The 21,438-nt window shown below is 59.5% G+C and overlaps 1 protein-coding gene across 5 annotated transcripts in view; it reads right to left on the bottom strand.

The window, feature by feature from the left end:
- The window catches only part of DOK4 (docking protein 4), a 41,073-nt gene that overhangs the window by 3,240 nt on the left and 16,395 nt on the right, over nt 1-21,438 (bottom strand). For 2 of the 5 annotated variants that reach the window (XM_005312799.5, XM_065566907.1), the window contains exons 3-8: nt 9,752-9,859; nt 8,974-9,088; nt 6,239-6,358; nt 5,744-5,933; nt 3,623-3,764; nt 149-272 (exon numbers count right to left, since the gene is read on the bottom strand). In XM_005312799.5, the coding sequence (XP_005312856.1) occupies nt 149-272; nt 3,623-3,764; nt 5,744-5,933; nt 6,239-6,358; nt 8,974-9,088; nt 9,752-9,859 (799 nt within the window). The remainder of the gene's footprint in view (nt 1-148; nt 273-3,622; nt 3,765-5,743; nt 5,934-6,238; nt 6,359-8,973; nt 9,089-9,751; nt 9,860-21,438) is intronic. The other 3 variants (XM_005312800.5, XM_065566909.1, XM_065566908.1) reach the window with 3 other exon arrangements.

The following is a 21,438-nucleotide window of genomic DNA, read 5'->3' as shown; positions in this document are numbered from 1 at the left end:
TGGCTTCAGGGATGAGAAGCTGGGATGGGAAGCACAGAAAGCTTCACCAGCCCTATACAGCAAACCAGCCCCTTCAGTAGAGGCGGTTAGCGAAGCTCTGGGATGGAATGATCCCACGGCGCACAGGAGGAATGACGGAGACACTCACCGGCGTAGCTGGAGGACTCGGCGATGTTCTGCGAGCCGGTGATGTGGTGCCAATAGGCGCTCCGGGGTAGCATGGTGGTGGGCGTGCAGGGATAGGAGTAGTGTTCTGTGCCCTTGTTCAGCAGCTGGAGCAGAGAGACAGAAGGTGGTGGGGACTATTTTAAACATCAGCCTGGAAAATCCAGTTGCTTTCAGCTCCACCGAGTTAAATACAATTATTGTCTGGCCAAGGTGGCGTGAGCTGTCGGGCCTGAGAACTTTGACAGCAGCCACTGGAACTCTGTCTGGGGCGTCGTCTTTTGTAATCCCAAGTGTGTCGGGTGCCTGGGATCAGGAGAGATCAATTTCTCCATGTGTCACCTTTATTACTTGGGCTCAGAAACCTTGGGCAAAACAATGGAGCCCCCGAAGCCCCCTGGATTCCTCAGCGTGGAAGGCGACATGGCCAGGAATTGGGACAGGAGTTGCAGGACTCCCAGATTCTCCTGGGAACAAGTGGCATTGGCAGAGACAGGGCGAAATCCTCCATGTTGCTCCATGGGGCAGCCCAGAAGCACTGGAGAGCTATAATATGGCCCAGTGGGAGCACAAAGGGGACTGCACATGACTAGACAGTCACGCAGCATCCCTTGGGAAAGGTGTCCTCACAAGGAGGCGGCGAGACCACTGACCTTCCTGTGACAGACCTGTGCAACGAAACTAAGCCATGGGAAAGTGAAGAGTTTGCAGATGGACTAATTAGAGATTCCGTTGTTTGCGCTGTAATGGATAACGAGGTTCAAAGAAGGTTACCGCAAGGAATGGACTATACTCACGAAGGACTGGGGCGACTGTATTCCAAGAACAAGCAGCGAGAGAACGGAAAATGCATTCAAAATGCAGAGCAAGGCTCCCTGTAGGCAAGGGTTAATTCCGTAGGGCCCATCCCATACTTTGCTTCATGAAAGCAGCTAAACCTGGTCAGCCAATCAGCTCCCTCATTTTGGCTAGACTTTCATAGCAGCTGCCTGTTTTATGAATGGAGACGTCCCCTCACGGAGGGAAAAAGCCCATGGACTGTACCAATTTCATTGTTGGTGGGGGGTGGACTGTTTTTCTTATTGAAAAATGAAATATAAACCAACGTGCGAGTGCTTTTTAACCTGTTCACGGGGCTTCCTTTTCCTTTCTAGGCTTTTCTGGGGTGCTTGTCACTTTGCTGTCTGCCATAGCTGCTGGTGTCTGTTGCTCAGAAGTGGTTTTGCTCCCTGGCTGGGTTTTACCTGTGGTTTGTGGAACTGTGCTGGGTATTAGCCAGTCAGAGAGTTCTCTATAGTTCCAAGCAGATGAGACCGGGAAGGGGCCCTGGAAATACGTTTAAGCCCTACGAGAGGTCAGGCATTTCACCATGCACATCAGGAAAAGAAAACGCCACTCCTCACTGTGGTCCCCATCCATCGCAGCACACGAGTAAAAAAGTTAAGCATTTGGTTTAGTCCCAGTGACTTCATGCTTCAGTGCTTTGCTGGACCAGGGCCTATAACATTAACTCATCCCCATGTATTTGTGAGCTCTAGGTGCGCTGATCACGTGTAGTGATCTACATCAGTGGTTTTCAAAGTCCCGTAAGCGGTGCTGCCCGGCTAACGCAGGCTAGTCCCTACCAGTTTTGACACTGTGCTGTGCCCTGGAAGCAACCAGCAGCAGGTCCGGCTCCTGGGGGGGAGACCATGGGGCTCCATGCGTTGCCCCCACCCCGAGCACCGGCAAGAGCCACGCGCCTCCGCCTAGGAGCCGGACCTGCTGTTGGCCGCTTCTGGGGCGCAGCGCGGTCTGCAGTGCCGGGACAGGCAGGAAGCCGGCCTCTGCACCCCGGCTGCACCGCTGACCAGGAGCTGCCCAAGGTAAGCCCACGCCCCAACCCCAATCCCAGCCCTGAGCCCCCCCCAAACCCGGAGCCCCTTCCTGCACCCAAGCCCCTCCTCCCTTGCCCCACCCCAGAGCCTGCATCCCCAGCCCAGAGCCTCTCCCACACCCCAACCACCTGCCCCAACCCTGAGCCCCCCCAAACTCGGAGCCCCCTCCTGCACCCCAAAGCCTGCATCCCCAGCCCAGAGCTCTGACCCTCTCCTGCACCCCAACTCCCTGCCCCAGCCCAGAGCCCCCTCCCACACCCTGAACCCTTCATTCCCAGCCCCACCCTACAGCCCTCACCCTCGCACCGCAACCCTCGGCCCCAGCCCTGAGCCCCTCCCACACCCCAAACCCCTCATCCCCAGCTCCGTTGGGTCGCGGGCATCAACAATTTCCTTCAACTGGGTCGCCAGAAAAAAAGGTTTGAAAACCACTGCTCTACATAGCACGTACAAGGTACAGAAATGTTACAGGGGACCCCCACCTTTTTTATTGTCCAAGCTTTCTGCACTGAATTTGTAGCTAATCACATATATAATCCTATGATCGACTAACTAATGTATGGCTGCTAGATTAGATTGGAAGTTATAGGTTTAAGGGGTAGGACCACACCACAGGGCTATAGGACTGGTGAGTGCGTCTTAGGTATATAAGTAAGATAATGGGCTGCAAGGCCTAAGGCTTTAGGCGGTAAGAGAGGTGGCTTGGCCATAGACGCCTCCGGCCTGAAACAGGCGGACAATAACTAGCTAAGCTGTAACGTGTAAAATGACAGTACAAGATGTTCTGGAAAACATGCCGCAGTGTACCAGGTACTCCAGCAAACAGCCGGAGAGTAACATTTCAGGGAATGCTGTACAGTAATAACCTCAAGTTGCTATGGTAACTCACTGACATAGATGTTAATGAGAAGAAGGGGAATGAAGTGGGTAGCCTATGAGAAATGGAACACCCTAAAATTCAGGGGGCGCGGAAAATAAGGAAAAGGGGGTGAAACTCATGCACATGCATGAGTGTAGTGGGCATACGAGAAACTCAGGATAAAAGGTGTTGCCTAATCGAAGTGGGCAGAGAAGCACATCCAGAAACACCGAACGAGATAGCCACCTGCCTGTTCATCTCCCCCATCTCGGTGTTTCTGTTGGGAGGAGAGTATGAAATCATTAATGCTGGCTAGCTTATGGGTTCTCTCTACTCTCTGGATGTGTTTCAGTGTTTGTGACTTTTTACATCTGCTTAATAAAACTCTTGATGACTTGTCAGCGTATTACGTGGGGGTCACCCTTCCTCGTGTGTGCCGAACGTCTCCAATCCTCGTGATCTTCCCAAGGGTGAGTCTCACCCGGCTAATTCTGACCCGGTCGTCGTTCGGGAGCTCGAACCCTTGGCAAAGGTCACTGTGGGCTCAGATACCACTGGGGATACCAAACCATCTGTGTTATAAAGGCTACAAATCTGTATATTTCCCCTGAACAATGGCTCTGCTAACAGGACTCCCCATCCTGTGCCCTGATTTCCTCCCCCATAAGCTACTGTGCTCAGGGAGCTGGTTCACTAAGGGCTCCCGGCCCCAGGTACTCACCCTGACGTTCTTCTCCATCTCCAGCAGGACCCTCTTGTGCTGTTCTGCGATAGCCAGGGTGGCGCTGTGCACCCGCTGGTAAATCTGCTCTCCCTCCTGGGTCTGGAAGGTGTAGAGCCCTTCCCCTGCGTCACACATCCTGCTGAGCAAGAGGACATCAATGTACAGTGTCACCCAGAGTATGGTGTTCTCCCACGGCGCACAGATACGCTGTGCATGCTACGCCCAGGCACACACTGACTGAGACGACACACCACATCCACACTTACAGCCATTCACATGCTCCCCCTGCACACACACCATTCCTACCTCTCACACACGTGCATGCTATGCACACATGCCCCCCCTTGCACATCATGGACATTCACATAGACCCATTGGATCCACACTCACATGCCTCCATCCCCTCACTCACACCCCGCAAACGTTACTTAGGCTGTTGGAGCGTTATCGCTGAATGACACTACACCAGAAGCAACCCGACTGGGGTTAGTTTAACAAAACGACGTGGCTACATCTTGGCAAGGGATCATTTTGTATGCATTAGCCTTTGGCCTATGGGAGCAGCACAGGTTTCGCTCTAGGGACCCAAAAGAACCAGTTTTCTACAGCAGCTGGAAACACGGTGGGTCTGATTTCCAGAGGGGCTCAGCCTTCCAGCTCTTGTTCCGTTGGAGATGTAGATGCCTAGCACTAGTGGAAGCCAGGCCTACATTTCCAATGGTGGGTAGTGATTTGGGTTTCCCAGTTTGAGACACCTTAAAGGGGCCTGTTTTTCAGAGACGGGAGGATCAGCACTTCCTGAAACTCAGGTCCCTCTATGGCAGTGGTCCCTGAACTTTTTACCTCATGCCCCCTCTTACCCTGTCCATGTCCATCCTCCCCTTCTTCCCCTGGAGAAGAGATGTGGCTCAGGAGGGTGGGACGCAGATGGGCAAGGAGACTGGGGCCCGCAGCCACAGCAGGGAGCGGGACCCCAGTCACAGGGCTGGGGCCAGGAGCAGATCTGGGTGGCACTCCCTCCCCACCCCTCTGAACATTCCTCTGCACCCCGCTAGGAGGGCGCACCCCACAGTTTGGGGACCTCTGCTCTATGGCTTCTCAAGTTGTCTGTCCCCATAGTCACAGCCCCTTAGCGAGAAGTACCTCTGATCTCTAAAACCCAGAGAAATCCTGATCTGGTGATCACCTTTTTAAACTAGTCCTGGGATAACACTGAAGCCAATTTTGCCAACTGGCCCACAAAACTCCATTCAGCCGTAGGCCCCTTGTGTGCTCTGGGCTGACACAATCCCACAGCTGACGGGCAGCGGTTTAAGTCTCCAAATAAATAATCCGTTCCCCCTCAATTCTAAGGAATTGGGATCCACCCATGCTAGGGGACTAAGCGAGGTGCCCTGGAATAGCGCGGTCTCATTCACAAAGCGGATGGGATGTTCCCCAAAGAATCACTACCAGATTCTGCTGCCAAAGAAATGCGCAGCTTTTTTCTTGCCGGCGCCAGTTCAAAGTCTCCAGGGCAGGGCAGACTGGAGAGGATGAGGGTTTTTCTCTCTCTATAAAAGCCTAGTGTGGTGAGTCAGCGGATGGGAAGGTCTAGTATGAAAGGAAAGCTCATGTTTCTTTCCTCTCTAGCAGGTAATTATCTGGAGGCCCTAATACAGTCAGGCCTGGCTGATCCAAGTTACTTTGCAAACGAAGTTGGCACAAACCTTCAAGGGCGGGGGGGGAACGTGGGTGGTCAGGCAACTGCACTTAGACAGCTGGAGACCCTGGTTCAAATCCTGCCACAAGTTGTAATTGACAAGCGTTCTTGTCACTAGTCCCTACTGCAAAAACCACCCCCACAGGACCCCTTCTCCTTTCCATTCTGGAGAGGCCCCGGGCTGGAACCGAGGTGCATCGGCAGAGCAGTGAGGGAATCTCACCCTCCCTTGCTTCCACAAGCACAATTATTACTCGTATTCCCCCAGTGGGTCTATAGGGATGTCTCCGGTGGCTCAGGATCCCGGCCCGCCAGAGCTCGCCCCCCATCTGCAATCAGACCGCTCTGCCCCAGCACCGGAGCTCCCTGCCTGGTGCTCCCAGCAGGCCGGGCAGAAGGAGAGAGGAGCGTCCTACCGGCCGGCCTCGAAGGTGAACCGGGTGGCATCGCGCCCGTAGCGGCGCAGCGAGCACAGGGGCCAGGAGATGAGCTTCACCCGGGGGTTGTGCATGTCCCAGAGGTAGATGTTTTCGTGGGTGATCTGCAGTTTACACTCCCCGTACACGTCCAGGTTGGGGCAGGGCAGCAGGAACACGTTGAACCGATCTGCGGAGGGAGACAGGCAGCTGAAACCAAGACAGGCACCATCCCTACACCCCCACCCTCTCCAGGGGGGCAAGTCCAGGCCTCCCCATCCCATCCCCAAGGGGGGACGAGCCCAGGCCCCCGTCCCAGTGTGGACCCTCCACACGCAACCCCCACTGCCACGGTGGGACAGACCCAGGCCCCCTCCCAATGCCCCCTCGTACTCCTAAAGGGGGGGGGAGCCCAGCCCCCTCTCTCAGGGCGTTCCCCATCCCAGCGGCCTTCTGTTCCCCCAGGGCAGCCTGCCAGGCGCTGCCAGCGCTCACCTGTCTGCTCACACTGCACCCCGGGAGCCAGGAGGTCGGGCTCCCCCAGGCTGATGTCGTTGAGACGTGCTCCTAGGCACTCGATGGACAGGGTCTTGTACCACTCCTCGGCCTCCAGCTCTGCAGGGAGCCAAGAGCCGCCCGTCAGCCCCTGCCCCCACAGCGTCCCACAGGCTCCCCCAGCACAAGCCAGCTGGCGAACGCCCCGTTACACAGGATCCCCCTCCCCCAACAGAAGACGTGCCCTGCACTATGGTCACACCTTGCAGTGTGTGTCCTGCTGGCTGGAGCCACGTGGCTGCAGCAGAAATGCACCACTGGGACTTCCCAGCTTGTAAGGCCAATGTGATCATAACCAGGACCATTGGACTTCCCTGAATTAATTCCTGGTTGATCTAGGGCATCGGTTAGAAAACCAGCCAATCTCGGTTTAAAAATGGCCAGTGCTGGAGAATCCACCACGACCCCAGGTGAGTTGTTAATTACCCTCCCTGTTAAAACGTGGCACTTTAAGCCTGAATTTGTCTAGTGTTAACTTCCAGGTCTTGTTATATCTTTGTCTGCTAGATCAACGGGTCACCTGTTATCCAATCTGTTCACCCTGGAGCACCCCCAAGCCAACCCGCGGCTCAAACCTGCACCGCCAGAGCCCCATGCTCTACAGACTAAGCAGGCCAGGCTGCTGACGACAGCCCTCTTGCCCTTCTCGAGCCCCGTTCATCCCAAAGGATCCCAAGTGCTGTATGATGGGCCAGTTCCCAGAGCCCATGCTTAGGAGATTCTTCCTTTGTCCTCACGGGCACTTTGCCACAGGAAGGACAAAGGAGGGAGTCTGGATTGTGGCCCAGTCCATATAGTAAAGAGATCACTCGCCCAACAGTGAAATGCAGCCACCTCTGGGGCGGAACACAGCAGACATTCTGCACCAGCAGTACTACAGAGTAGTTTTTAGCCAGGGTAGTGGAAAATGCCTTCTCCAGTGGAAAATCCAGGGGAGATTTTGGCTTGGCAGAAATTACTCTGGTGTGAATTTGACGGTGACCCCAGAGTTAACACCCCTCCTCATGCGATTTCCAATAACGACAAGTGCTCAGCACCGGGGGGTTGACACCTTATTCCCAACACAGTGCCCCATGGCGAAGACTACAATTTCAATCAATGTTTGGCAGAGGAGCCGGAAACGAGGCCATGTCACAGAAAGGGGTGAGAGTGGGGGCGCGAGGGGCTGGGCAGGGAAGCGATCCCACCCCACGCTAACTCCGCAGCAGCAGCTCCTGTCCTGCGGGGGGCGCCAGCTCCCTGCTCCGAACATTGTGACCTGTGCACACAGCACCTCTCGGGGTTTGGTGCATCCGCCCCTCCGGAGATGGAGGTGCGGAGGGCCAGGTTTGATTGGCATTGCCACCTAGCGCATGGGGTCGGGTTTGGCACATCTCCCCCTACGAGGGGCCACCACCACGCAGGCCAGGTCACAACGCCCAGAGGGGAGAGGAGCTGCCCTCACGGTGCTCACGGACTTCAATCAAAGTCACAGTTACGGGGAACACCGTGACCTCCAGGCTAGGATGGGAGCCTGGCCCATGACACCGTGCCGGGGCGTTGGCTCAGCACTGACTCAGAGGGAAGAGCATCACTTAGCCCGCCGCCAGCACCTGGGAGTCTCCCAACCGGCTCCGGCCCAGGCCCAACCCTGCCTCGCCCAGGGGAGCAAAGAGGCTCCCAGCAGCGGTGGTGGAGCTGGAAGCCAGAGAAGGCACGCCTCTGAAGGAGCTCTCCCTCCTTCCCCCAGCCAGGCCAGGCCAGGCCGTCAGGAACCAGGATCTCAAAGCGCTTTACCCACATGGACGGATTAACCCCGCAGTCCCCACACGAGGGGCGGGCTGATCTCCCTCAAGCCCCCCGGCGTGCCACAGCAGGCTGGCTCCCAGTCCTGCAGGCAGCTTCCCGGATTGGGTGGCAGGCTGGAACTCCTCAGCCAGCTTCCCTGGCGTTCAGAACGAAGGGATTTAATTAACGAAGGAGAATTAATCCTGCAATCAGCACATCGCCCCGGGGTTATTTCTGCTGAGCTCCGATTCTGTCCTTACGTTGCCCCCATGGTTTTGGGTCAACAGCGTTAGAGAAATTGTCCAGGGGATGGAGGCGGTTTCAGCAGCTGGCTTGGGGCGGTGGGGTCCCCCAGAAAGGCGAGGAAGGGGATTGGGTCTGTGCGGTAAACGTATTAGATGGGTGTTGCTGCTAAAAATGACCAGTTAACAATGTAGCTATTTAAATGGTCATCTTTAGCCTGTGGAGGTGACTTTGAGCCCTAAAGAGGAAGTGAGGGGATTGCACCCAGCCAGCGGCGAGTTCAGGCTCTCTGCAGACTCAGGCAGACGCCAGCCAGTCAGGCACGTTTTCAAGCTGACTTTGCAACCACAAGGCCTGGGAATGTGAAAGCGGCGATTCTAGGCCACACTGCCCTGGCAGTCACAGGGGCCTCGCTGCACAGATTGTGGCCCACAGTGCCTGTCGCCCTTTCTCCAAAGGGCTCCACACCCTTCTGAAAGCCTGGCCCGGCAAGATGGAGTGACCTGTCCACCGTTACAGAAGGAATCAGAGGCAGAGCTGGGAGGAGAACCCAGGCGTCCTGGCTGCCAGTCCCAATCTCTCTGTTTGCTTCCCCTGGCCTTTCCCCAGCCCGGCAGCTCGCGACCGTGCCAGCTCCAAGCCAAAACCCGCAGACATCCTCCTACCCGAGTCGCAGGTGAAGGTCCTGGCCGAGTCATCGGTGAAGATGATGGCCACGGCCTGCCTCTTGGTCTCTTTCGGCAATCGCGTGATGCACTTCACATTGCTGATCTCCGTGACCTGCAGAGGGAGACGCGTTCCTCAGCTGCTGCCATCTGCATTCCGCACCCCACCCACTCCCCTCCTTTTCTGCACCCAGCAACGGGGCTCCCTCAAAGTCTCCCTCCTCCGCCTGGCTCCTCTTGGTTTCTCCACCGCTCGGCACTAGATATTCAGGGGGCGCCTCTACCTTCCCCAGGGTGAGCCGCAGGGGCCCTCAGCATGGGGGGCATAGAAAGCCACGTGAGAACCTGTATTTCAAGGGAAGAGTCCCATAGCTATCGGAGATCAACTGCAGCAAGAAAACATCTGGCCAGAAAATGGTTCTCCTGAGGAACCCAGGGTAGGGAAGGAGAAGCGTAAGCTCATCGGGGCATAGGCAGGTAAAGGGCCATGACACTTGGACACTTGCATACCCTCATACCGTACATACCCCATAACAATCACCCTGCCCAAGGTAGTCTTCACCGCAACGTACTTTTGGCCAGGCCCCGTAAGAATCACTGAGACAAGTGGGGAGGGAGCGCTGGCTATGGGGGAGCGCCCAGCTGCTCTGGTCCCACCCAGCAGGCAGCGCTGTGGGGAATGGGGTAAGAGCGCTGGCTGGGGGCGGGAGCTCTGCCTCGGTGATTTATTCAGCCGCGTCAGAGCAAAGGGGCAGCAGATATGCAGAGACTCTCCAACCTTTGGGCTTCCACGCAGGCACACTGACTTCTCGTCCGGATACTTCTCTAGCCGCTGGGGCCCTTTACTGGAGGATTTCCTGAACACCAGCCAGCATCTCCGATAGATCTGCCAGAGAGACACCAACACAGAGGCTGCAGCACCCCTGCAATTGCACAGGGACATCTGGCTGGGGGCTTTTTACCCAGCGATCAAACACCCCCTGACCGGGGTTTTCCTGCCACCACTAGCCCACGAACAGCATCCAACATGGAGCAAAGTAAGCAACACTCAGCACCTCCCTTTGCTGACCCTGCCCGGGGAACTGCTACATCCCTGAAGAAAGGGCAGCATCGGGTTACCGTTAAGCCCTAAACTTGAGCAATGACCAAACCTCATTTATAGCAAAATCCAGGGGAAACCTCTTGCAGTGAAACCCCATTTGCTTCCTATCACGGGTCAGTCCAGTTCCTTCTAGGCCCAGGAGAGCCGAGGAGCTGTGAGTGTTATGGCCACATCTGTATGAATCTGAATAAGTAACTGGGCTCAGAAACTGCAGGGCCTGGGGCCCTAGACAAGACAGTCAGATCGATCAATCGATCCAATGAGAAAGGACCACACACCACTTTACGGCCGCCTGTTTTATGGAGCTGTGTGGTGCAGACTGGACCCTACACCGTAGGGAACAGCCCTGCAGAGATTTGGGGAAGGACCAGGGCAGGAGCGGCAGAAGGTCCCTCAAAGTGGGGGAGCCAACAGCGCCCGAACCATGGCCCCACCCCTTCTCATTTAGGCCCCGCCCTCACACCACCCCTTCTCCGCCCCCTGCTCGCTCCTCTCTGGTCTGGCAGGAGGTTGTGGCTGGGGACAGAACAGGAAGCAGAAGCACCGCCCACCAGCTGATGCCCGGATGGAGGCTGGCATGGCGGCGGCGTGCAAGGTGTAACAAAGCCACGGCGACCTCGAACCCGCCCTGTGTCACTCTCCTGCCCCCCCACAAGATTCTGCAGAGCGGACGTGGGTGAAGAGAGGGCAGAACTAACTCCAGGAGCATCTCCACTAGCTGTTAGCAGTACGTGGCCTATGAGACAGAGGAGCACACGGTCCCCAGCACAGAGCATGGGCCGCTCCAGCCAGGGGGTCCCCAGGCCAGCATGACGAGGCAGCAAACAATGGCAAGGTAAGGACAGGATGGGCAGCGCTCGGCCACCCCCCCACCCCCGGTATCCCGGATGCCAAGTGAGCCCACGCCCCTTTCTTTCCCATCTGCTCGCACCGCATGCACAGTCTCATGCCGACGCTCCCCCGCGGCGTCCCCCCTTCCCCAACATCCTCTCATCTCTGCAGCCCCACTGGCTCACCCCCTTCGTCTCCTCGCCGCCCCTTGTGAGCGTGCTGGGCTGCCATTCCTCAGGGCGATGGATTCATTCGCACCGTGCCAGTCACAGCGCACGGCCCTGACCTGAGAAAGGATCGTGTGCCCCAAGAACTGCGGCCCAGCCCAGGAGCCGCGCCCCAGGGTCCATCTCACCCCAAACCCACCAGAGCTGAAAGGCAGAGAGAGGTGGGGACAGCTCGGCCCCACTGCACGGGAACACCCCAAGCCTCACAGACACTTGTTCCCGGCCCTGCCTGTCACCCACAAACCGGAAAACACCCCGATGCCTCGTGTAGCGGAAGCTGCTCCCAGCAACAGCTTCGATCCTGGGGCTGCTGCTTGGAAACTCTCCTGTCCCCAGGCCTGCCCAGTCCTGGGGGAAGTCAGCGCACAGCGGCTCGCTCCTGTTCGAGGCACTCTGGATGGACGCAGCGAGAAGGGGGACAGGCTGCCTGAGGCGGATCCCAGAGCGCACACGGAGGGCAAGCCAAGAACGAGGGACAATCGCCAACCCTGGACGGCAAAGGGCAGAGCCAGCAGCTGGTACATGCCGCTCAGTGTTTGCAAAGTAACCACTGCGCGAGCGAGGAATCGCCCCACACAGCGCCAAGGGGAAGGACCTGGCGTCAACGCGCAGGGAAACAACATCTTACAGCTCCACAGCACCTGCTGTCCGTAACCGCCCTGGCCCCTGCGAGTGACTACCGACTTCCACCCCAGCGCGTAACCGCCCTGGCCCCCGCGGAGTGACTCCCGACTTCCACCCCGGCGCGTAACCGCCCTGGCCCCCGCGGAGTGACTCCCGACTTCCACCCCGGCGCGTAACCGCCCTGGCCCCCGCGGAGTGACTCCAGACTTCCCCCCCGGCGCGTAACCGCCCTGACCCCTGCGGAGTGACTCCCGACTTCCACCCCGGCGCGTAACCGCCCTGGCCCCCGCGGAGTGACTCCCGACTTACCCCCCGGCGCGTAACCGCCCTGGCCCCCGCGGAGTGACTCCAGACTTACCCCCCGGCGCGTAACCACCCTGGCCCCCGCGGAGTGACTCCAGACTTACCCCCCCGGCGCGTAACCGCCCTGGCCCCCGCGGAGTGACTCCCGACTTCCACCCCGGCGCGTAACCGCCCTGGCCCCCGCGGAGTGAATCCAGACTTCCCCCCCAGCACGTAACCGCCCTGGCCCCTGCGGAGTGACTCCTGACTTCCACCCCGGCGCGTAACCGCCCTGGCCCCCGCGGAGTGACTCCCGACTTACCCCCCCGGCGCGTAACCGGCCTGGCCCCCGCGGAGTGCCTCCCGACTTCCCCCCCGGCGCGTAACCGCCCTGACCCCCGCGGAGTGACTCCCGACTTACCCCCCCGGCGCGTAACCGCCCTGGCCCCCGCGGAGTGACTCCCGACTTCCCCCCCGGCGCGTAACCGGCCTGGCCCCCGCGGAGTGACTCCCGACTTACCCCCCCCGGCGCGTAACCGGCCTGGCCCCCGCGGAGTGACTCCCGACTTACCCCCCCGGCGCGTAACCGCCCTGGCCCCCGCGGAGTGACTCCCGACTTCCACCCCGGCGCGTAACCGCCCTGGCCCCCGCGGAGTGAATCCAGACTTCCCCCCCGGCGCGTAACCGCCCTGACCCCCGCGGAGTGACTCCCGACTTACCCCCCGGCGCGTAACCGGCCTGGCCCCTGCGGAGTGACTCCCGACTTACCCCCCCAGCACGTAACCGCCCTGGCCCCTGCGGAGTGACTCCTGACTTCCACCCCGGCGCGTAACCGCCCTGGCCCCCGCGGAGTGACTCCCGACTTACCCCCCCGGCGCGTAACCGGCCTGGCCCCCGCGGAGTGCCTCCCGACTTCCCCCCCGGTGCATAACCGCCCTGGCCCCCACGAGTGACTCCCGACTTCCACCCCGGCGCGTAACCGCCCTGACCCCCGCGGAGTGACTCCCGACTTACCCCCCCGGCGCGTAACCGGCCTGGCCCCCGCGGAGTGACTCCCGACTTACCCCCCCGGCGCGTAACCGGTCTGGCCCCTGCGGAGTGACTCCCGACTTACTCCCCCGGCGCGTAACCGCCCTGGCCCCCGCGGAGTGACTCCCGACTTCCCCCCCGGCGCGTAACCGGCCTGGCCCCCGCGGAGTGACTCCAGACTTACCCCCCGGCGCGTAACCGCCCTGGCCCCCGCGGAGTGACTCCAGACTTACCCCCCCGGCGCGTAACCGCCCTGGCCCCCGCGGAGTGACTCCCGACTTCCACCCCGGCGCGTAACCGCCCTGGCCCCCGCGGAGTGACTCCCGACTTCCCCCCCGGCGCGTAACCGGCCTGGCCCCCGCGGAGTGACTCCCGACTTCCCCCCCCGGCACGTAACGTCCCTGGCCCCCGCGGAGTGACTCCCGACTTCCCCCCCGGCGCGTAACCGCCCTGGCCCCCGCGGAGTGACTCCCGACTTCCCCCCCGGCGCGTAACCGCCCTGACCCCCGCGGAGTGACTCCCGACTTCCCCCCCGGCGCGTAACCGGCCTGGCCCCCGCGGAGTGACTCCCGACTTCCCCCCCGGCGCGTAACCGCCCTGACCCCCGCGGAGTGACTCCCGACTTCCCCCCCGGCGCGTAACCGCCCTGACCCCCGCGGAGTGACTCCCGACTTCCCCCCCAGCGCGTAACCGGCCTGGCCCCCGCGGAGTGACTCCCGACTTCCCCCCCGGCGCGTAACCGCCCTGGCCCCCGCGGAGTGACTCCCTTTTTAAAATCAGAACCAGATCCTAAATCCACAAGGGTCACTTCAAGAGCCACTTTAAACTATCTGAACTGGAGCTATGCCAATTTACACCAGCTGGGGATCTGGCCCGGCAGCTGTTCAGTGGCTTAGAGCAATGCTCCGCTGCAGTTCAGGACGGGAGGGGAACCAGGACCAGGAGCCCGCTTCTCCCCCGTCATCGCAGATAACACGGGTGCAAACCGCTCCCCCGCCGGGATGCAGGGCTGGGGGGACCGGACACCCCTGACGCCTGCAGCCCCAGGAGGCTGCAGAAGCAGAGGGCTGGCACAGAAACCAAAGCAGCCAGCGCTGCTCATGGCGCTCGTACAAACGCAGGGGGCATTCACAAATATCCGTCTGCTGGTTAAAGCAGAGAGCCTTCGCCGCGGCCAGCCCAGGGTTTCCGCGGGCCCCAGGAATCCTGTAGCTGGCAGCGGAGGCTGGTGGCGGCTGGCAGAGGAGCCAACTCAACCATCTGCTGGCCGGGAGCGCCCCTGTTCAAATTCTGGGTGGGGCAGCTTTCCCTGCCTTGGGTGGAGTGGTTCCCCTGGGCAGTACCAAGTCATCCGCCAGGAAGGGCTCAGCCCTGGGACCCACCCAGAAGCTTCTGCTGTTTTTCACCCTTGCCGTGGATTAAACTGCACTTTTGCTGAGATGGGAGGGGAGGTATTTAAAATTCCCAGGAAGGTTCTCCCCCGCGTCCCTCCTCACCCTGTTCCAAAAGACAATACCAATGAATCCCTCGGCACTTCCCAAAGGAGGGCAGGATCAGGGTCCCCATTTTACAGATGGGGAAATTGAGGCACAGGGAGGCAAAGCAACTGGCCTGAGGTCCCCGAATAGAACCCAGCTCTCCCAAGCCCCAGCCCACGCGCTAGGCCCCACCTGTGCCGGGCTCTGTGCTCTATTAGCCACGTCCCGGAGAGAATGGTCAGGAACCATGTGCAACCGTTTCTAGTCGCTGTCTATCCCACGGGGCTGCACCCCCGGGATTTCTGGGGGTGAGAGAGCCTGTGGGTGATTGTTACAGCTTCCACTGAGCAGCTGGGCTCAAGCAGCTCGTGTTTTAGCCCGGACCATAAACCTGCCGGGAGAGGTGGTTAAAATCCCGGCAACACCGCACTGAGCCAGTCCGCAGCAGCGTGCCCAGCCAGTGCCTGGGCGTCTCCAAACAGGGTGATGGCTCGTCCTTTGCTGTGCCTCCGAGGAGCTCAACGCGCGGTACGAACATGAGGGATGCCAGCCTCCCGGCGAGGGTACATCGTTCGCCTCAGTTCACAGAGGGGAAACCGAGCCACAGCAAGGGGCAGAGACGCACGCAAGGAGCCAAGAACAGAACCCAGGAGTCCTGGACCACAAAGGTTGGTGGGGTTTAGGACACATTCTCTACGACGCACAGGAAGGAGGGAGATCCTTGCCATGCCCACGAACGCCTGTTGTCTCAGCTTGGAACGGACGTTGCTCCACGCCGCTATCGTCTTTCTCCCATCGCGCTGCGCCCTCGCCCGCTTCCCGCCAGGCAGAACCGCGCGCAGCAGCCGAGCCGGGCTCCAACCGGTCACGGCAGCTCCGAGCCGCCGGCTCTGCCTTTCTGCTGCAGCCGGACATGACGCATCTTGAGACTCTTCCAGACCCAACTGGCTGCTCCTTCTTCACTTCCTGTCCTGAACCGTTGTGGGGTGATTAGCGATCTCAGCCCGGGACCAAGGAATCAACAACACCCGAGCCGTGGCCCCTGCGCTGACCCTCCCGTTCCTCAGTTTCCCTGGGAGATAATACCACTCAGGGGATGGTGGGATTTAACTCATTAGTGTCTGTCGAGCACTCTGGGCAGAAGGTGCTACAATAGGAATCCAGTTAGTCCAGATGCCAGTGACCGTGGGTGGGCCAGTGACCGTGGGTGGGCAGACTGACGGGCTGTTGTGGTCTGGCTCCTCTCGGGAGGGTAAACGGGCAGCAGGTACTTCCCTGCCTGCACCAGCGTCTGCAGAGTCCCAGGACTCGCCCTGCAGGCTAACCTGGATTTGGGGGGAGCGGAGGCCGGCTGGATTTACAGCTTCTCCTGCCCCACCCCCTGCTCCCCTGGGGTGCTCAAACCCTCCCCCCGCCCCGTCATTCTGCCAGCGTTAATTGCAGCGCAGTCTCACTTAATGAGCGGCAGCCGGAGCAGCGGCCATGTCTGCCTGACTGCGCGTGCTCCCCCGGGCACACACACACCTGCCCCCTCTGCCTAGCACAGGACCCTTCGCTGCTTTGCCCCTCAGGCCCCAGCAGCCCCCTCCTGGTCCTCTCCCTGCAGCAGTTCGAGCCCCGCTCCCTCCTTCCCAGCGGTTTTGTTCTGGGGGAGCTGCCACCTTCCCCCCTCTTCTCCTCTCCCTGCCAGCCCTCGGCATCACTTCCCTCCCAGCTATTCACCTTCCCTTTCCTGCCCCCCCCTTCTTTGTTCTCTGTAATTCGCATGAAATTAACCAGCTCGCTCTCTGCTCCCTGCCTGCGGGAGGGAAGGAGATCGACTGGCCCTTCCCGGCTCTGCTGCCATGGCTGCTGAGGCAGGTCTGTCTGTCTGTCCGCGCACGGAGCTATTGCCTCTAATCCCGGGGACTGCACCCTGGCACCCACTGCCCGCTCTCAGCGCCAGCGGCTGGGCCAGAGCCACGCCAGACTGCAGCGAGCTTCCCCCCAGCAGTGCCCTGCCAGAGCCATGCCAGACTGCACCGAGCTTCCCCCCAGCAGTGCCCTGTCAGAGCCAGGCCAGACTGCACCGAGCTTCCCCCCAGCAGTGCCCCGCTGGAGCCAGGCCAGACTGCAGCGAGCTCCTCGCAGCAGTGCCCTGCCAGAGCCAGGCCAGACTGCAGCGAGCTTCCCCCCCAGCAGTGCCCTGCCAGAGCCACGCCAGACTGCAGCGAGCTTCCCCCCCAGCAGTGCCCTGCCAGAGCCAGGCCAGACTGCAGCGAGCTTCTCCCCAGCAGTGCCTCGCCGGAGCCAGGCCAGACTGCAGCGAGCTTCCCCCAGCAGTGCCCCGCCGGAGCCAGGCCAGACTGCAGCGAGCTCCTCGCAGCAGTGCCCCACCGGAGCCAGGCCAGACTGCAGCGAGCTTCCCCCCAGCAGTGCCCTGCCAGAGCCAGGCCAGACTGCAGCAAGCTTCCCCCCAGCAGTGCCCTGCCAGAGCCAGGCCAGACTGTGCTGATCACATCTCCTCATGAGTTTGATTTCATATAACCAGACTTGCTCTGCGCCCCGTGCGGGAGGGAGCGCGGTGAGCATTAAGGATGAAAGCCTGTGCGAAACACCCAGGTTTCTGGACAGCCCAGATGCAGGGAGCCAGAGCGCTGTAGCTTTGCAGACACATAACAAGCCCCCTGGGAGCGCAGCGGCTGTTTGGCACGTAGCACTTCCTCTCAGCCCGGTTGCCCAGGCCCGCCTCCGGCGAATCTCCGGCTGCTTCTAAGAAAACATCTTTACTGAGCTGTCTGGGAGAATTAGCCCCCGATGCAGATTTCAGAGCCCATGACACCCACAGCCAGTGAGGCTCCGAAAGCCAATTTGCAGAGGGGGCTGGTCCAGGGAACGCGGACTTCCCGCCACCCCAGCGCTCCCAGGGGCCCAGTCCTGCAGCCCTCTGCACACAGAGCTCTGGCTTACAGGATCCAGGCCTGACTGTTTCTTGCCTCCAAGGCGGGTGTGTCCCTCACACACCTCTGTCTGGGGAGTGTCTGCAGCACCTGGGGAACTGGAGAAGTGCCAGCCCCCGACAGGAACAGAAGCTCCTTTCAGATGGTCCCTGATAAGCAGCAGATGGGCCTGGCTCAGTGTCAGAAATGGGCTACAGCCCACTCACTTTGAGGCTACAGAGAAGACGACGATACCAGAGGCTTCTGTGAGTGGGATGCTAGTCTAGGTCTGGACACCGCTGGCCCCAGCCCTGCAATAGCTAAGCGCCTCACAGACACCAATCAATGTGCCCATTTTACAGATGGGGAACCAAGGCCCAGATTAAGTGACAGAGCAAGGAACTGATCCCATGTGTCCTGTGCCGTCATTTTCCCTGGCCCTGGCTGGAGTCAACCACATTGTCCTGCCACATCCAACAGACATTCAGCTCCTCTCAGCCTTTTATTTTAAAGGAGAAAAATAAATAATCAGGAACAAACTAAAATGAAGGCTACACAAGAGAGAGCACAGTGTGTGCATCATGCCGCTGCTGCCTCCACAGTCAGCGCGCGTAGGAATTTAAAGGGGCAGTACTCAGAAGACAAAGGCACTGCCGTTTTGCAGCTCCATACACCACCGATGGCTTCAACGAGAGCAGGAGCTGTCTGTCCGTGCTGGCCTGGGGTGCCTGTGACAGAGGCCCAGTGGGGCTTCACTACTTTGCATCAGCAACTTGTCAGGCCGGGCATACTCACTACACCGAACACGCTGTGGTCATGCTATCTATATACCCCAAAGTTGGCATGTCATACGTCATTGGAAAACTAATAACTCACTGATCATTAATATTCTCGCACGATGTCCGATAAACCCCCAAAGGACTTCAGAGATACACGCTGCAAAGATGTCCTTAAAATGTATTTGGCCTAAGCCACGCCTGTCGCAGACAAAGGAACGTGTTCCACCTGCTCGAAAGCGTCTCTGATGTAAATTAGGCAACATGTGACCAGAGACAAGGAAGGTCCATTTACATAAAAGGTGAAGAAAGGCATCAGTAGGGGAGACAGCCTCAGCTACAAAGACAGGGGGTCGGAACCTCAAATGAGAAGCACGTGAAGCAACTGACTGTATACGATGTTACTGTATTACAGCAGTGAAGGAGTGAGGGCTTTTATAAAAGCCTGTGACGCACTGCTGATTATCATTGTAAAATGCAGACACTAACACTGTAGGAGGATTTATGGAGCCTCACTGATATATTGTGCTTTAAAGTCTGCGACCAAACAAAGGGAGAAACAGGTTTTCTCCCAGACGGGAGGGGTGGCTGCTGTCTACCTGTCTCCAATGTAAATTAAGCAGCCTGGAATCAAAACGTCGGAAGTCCCTTTGCACACGCATCAGCAGGAGGATGGGACGTCCACAAGAAAGGAAGAGCAGCAGAAAGCTTGAAGAATGAACTTTGGGGTGATACGAGGGGGGGCAAAAAGACACCGGGGGGGCATCCATCACTTGGGGCATTCCAGAGGCCAGAGCTCTTAAAAAAATCACAGAGCATTGGCTCCGTCACCCAAAGAGGCTGACGTCTCCGGGAGCTGAGTGTAGGTGAGAAACCTGCTTACCAACAGGGAGACCAGAGAGCAAGTGTGAAAGATCAGGATGGGGTGGCGGGTAATCAGAGCCTATATAAGAAAAAGACCCAAAAATCAGGACAGTCCCTATAAAATCGGGACATCTGGTCACCCTACTTACCAAAGACTGTCCCTTTCTGAAACCACGTTGTGCCTTAGAAGTGTATTTTACATTCTGTTTGCTTGTAACCCCATCTATCTTTATTCCTTATACTTGGCATCACTTAATCCTCTACCTGTTGGATTAAATAAACTTCTTGTACTTTTGATCCAAACCAGACCAGCGCTGGGATTGAAATGAGGGTGTATGTCAAAGGCCAGTTACATTAATGAGCCGCAACGCACTGACTCTGTAAAGACGCAACGAACTTACCAATGTCTGTGAGTGTCCCAGGAGAGGGCTGGACCCAGGCAGGTGGACTGGGGGCAATCTGGGACCGGGGGCAAGGCGTTGGAGTCACTCTGCAAACAGTAACCAGGCAGTGGAAGCCAGGCTGTGACCCGCATGCTGGTGGCCGGGATCCGGGCTGTGAGCCACAGCGGCACAGCATTAGAGGCCCCCAGAACAGCAGGGCAGGTGAGGACAGAACCCCCAAACCTCACAGTGTCGTTAAGTGGCAGTAGCGGGCTACGCACGGTGCACGACCCAATGGGGGACACAGCCCGCCCTGAGGAGCTCACAATGTAAAGGGGCAGATAATGCCAACCAGGAGAGCCAGAGGCTGCTGCAGGCCCAGGCCGCGTTGTGTCCTTAGGAGGAGGCGGCACCAGGCCACTGCCCCATGCGTTAAGAGAGCACGGCGGACGCTTGGCTCTGCGCATCAGCATGGCCACCTGGGCTGGGCCGAGTCCTACCCAGTCCTGCAGAGGGCAGCACTCACCGAACAGCCCTCGCACGAGAGGCAGTGCAAGGGCAGGGGATGTATCCCAGCCACACAAGACTGGGGGACCCTCTCCCCACTCCCAGGCTGGCCCCGGGCCTACCCCTCAGAACCTCGCTCTCTTCAGCACCCGATGCCAGCGGCAGCACTTGGCCGACGCTCGCTGGCTTCACAGCAGCCGTGCCCCTTAAAGGAGGGCTTTGAATGAGGAGAGGGGAGCCTGGCACACAGGGACGGGGCGCCAGGAGCAAGAACCATGGGAAGGAGGCTGAGGCGGCACCGGCATGGAAGATAGTCAGACGTTCTCCCTCATCCAGAGGCGGGAGCAACGTTAGCCGCGCTTGGCCTCCCCGCTCAAGACGCCCGACGTCCCCACAGCTGGGTCTCGCCACCTCGGCTACCCCCCGGCTCCCTCCCCTGAAGCTGCACCAACGCTGGAGCAGCGGGGAGAGAATTGCTGACAGCTCCTGGCGTTGACAAGGCCCCCGTCAGATCCCGAGCATGCTGGGAAAGCTCCGGGCGCGGCCACTGGTTTCAGACGCTTCCGGGGACCCACCCGGATGCCTCAAGCAGCCACTTTGGGAAAATGTTGGCCTGTCCCCCTCCCCCAGCTCTGGGGCTCCGTCTCCCCAGCTGCACAAGGGGGCTAGAGACCCATCTGAGAGGAGAGCTTGGGAGGCTGGATCCCTCATGCCGGCGAAGGGCAGGTGAATGCGTGACAGAAGCACTAAGCCACGAAAGCTCTTTTGTCTCACTTTACCATGCCCAAGACAGACGCAGATCCACCTCATGCACCCGGGCGGCTCCGGTCTGCTGGCTCGGCAGAAGGCCGCACCCACTCAGTGGCAAGAGGAAAGGATCGCAGTTGGCAAAGGTCAGCAGGGCACGGCAGAGATCCGGCTGGCGCAGGGCCCTGGGGCTGACCGACCGACAAGGCCTTTCACCATGAGGTCGCCGGTTCAAATCCCCAAGTCCTTAGTGAGCGACTGGCCTGGGAGACTTAGCGGGTTTCCCATGGGCCACGTTGCAACCGGCCGCCTTGTCGGCAGGAAATGCCAGGGAACGTGGGGAGGCGAGGCTCCTATCTCACCCCGTATGGCAGGGCGCAGGAGCCGCTCCTTTCCAGTGGGGACAGGCTGGTGCCCAGCAGCAGTAACTCCACTTTAAAGCCGAGACCCACAGGCAGTCCCTCTGGAGGGCTGGAGCCCTGGATCCCGCAGCCCACCACGGGACCACGAGCAAACTTTACCCTGTGGCTGGGCCCAGGGGCTGCTGCAGCGTGGACGCTTGGGGAACATCGGGATGCTCGACGGGCTCCCCACAGCTGCCGTTCCCCATGGGCGGGACCCGGGGCAGCCGGGGCCGGGATGAAGAATGTGCCCAGACGGCGGCTGCAGGCGGGATGGCTGGGTGACATTATCTGGG

Source organism: Chrysemys picta, chromosome 14 (genome assembly GCF_011386835.1).
Source record: "Chrysemys picta bellii isolate R12L10 chromosome 14, ASM1138683v2, whole genome shotgun sequence".
In the NCBI taxonomy this organism is placed as follows: Eukaryota; Metazoa; Chordata; order Testudines; family Emydidae; genus Chrysemys; species Chrysemys picta.
The sequence above is the reverse complement of the archived record's forward strand: the minus strand, read 5'-3'. Positions and strand labels throughout refer to the sequence as shown.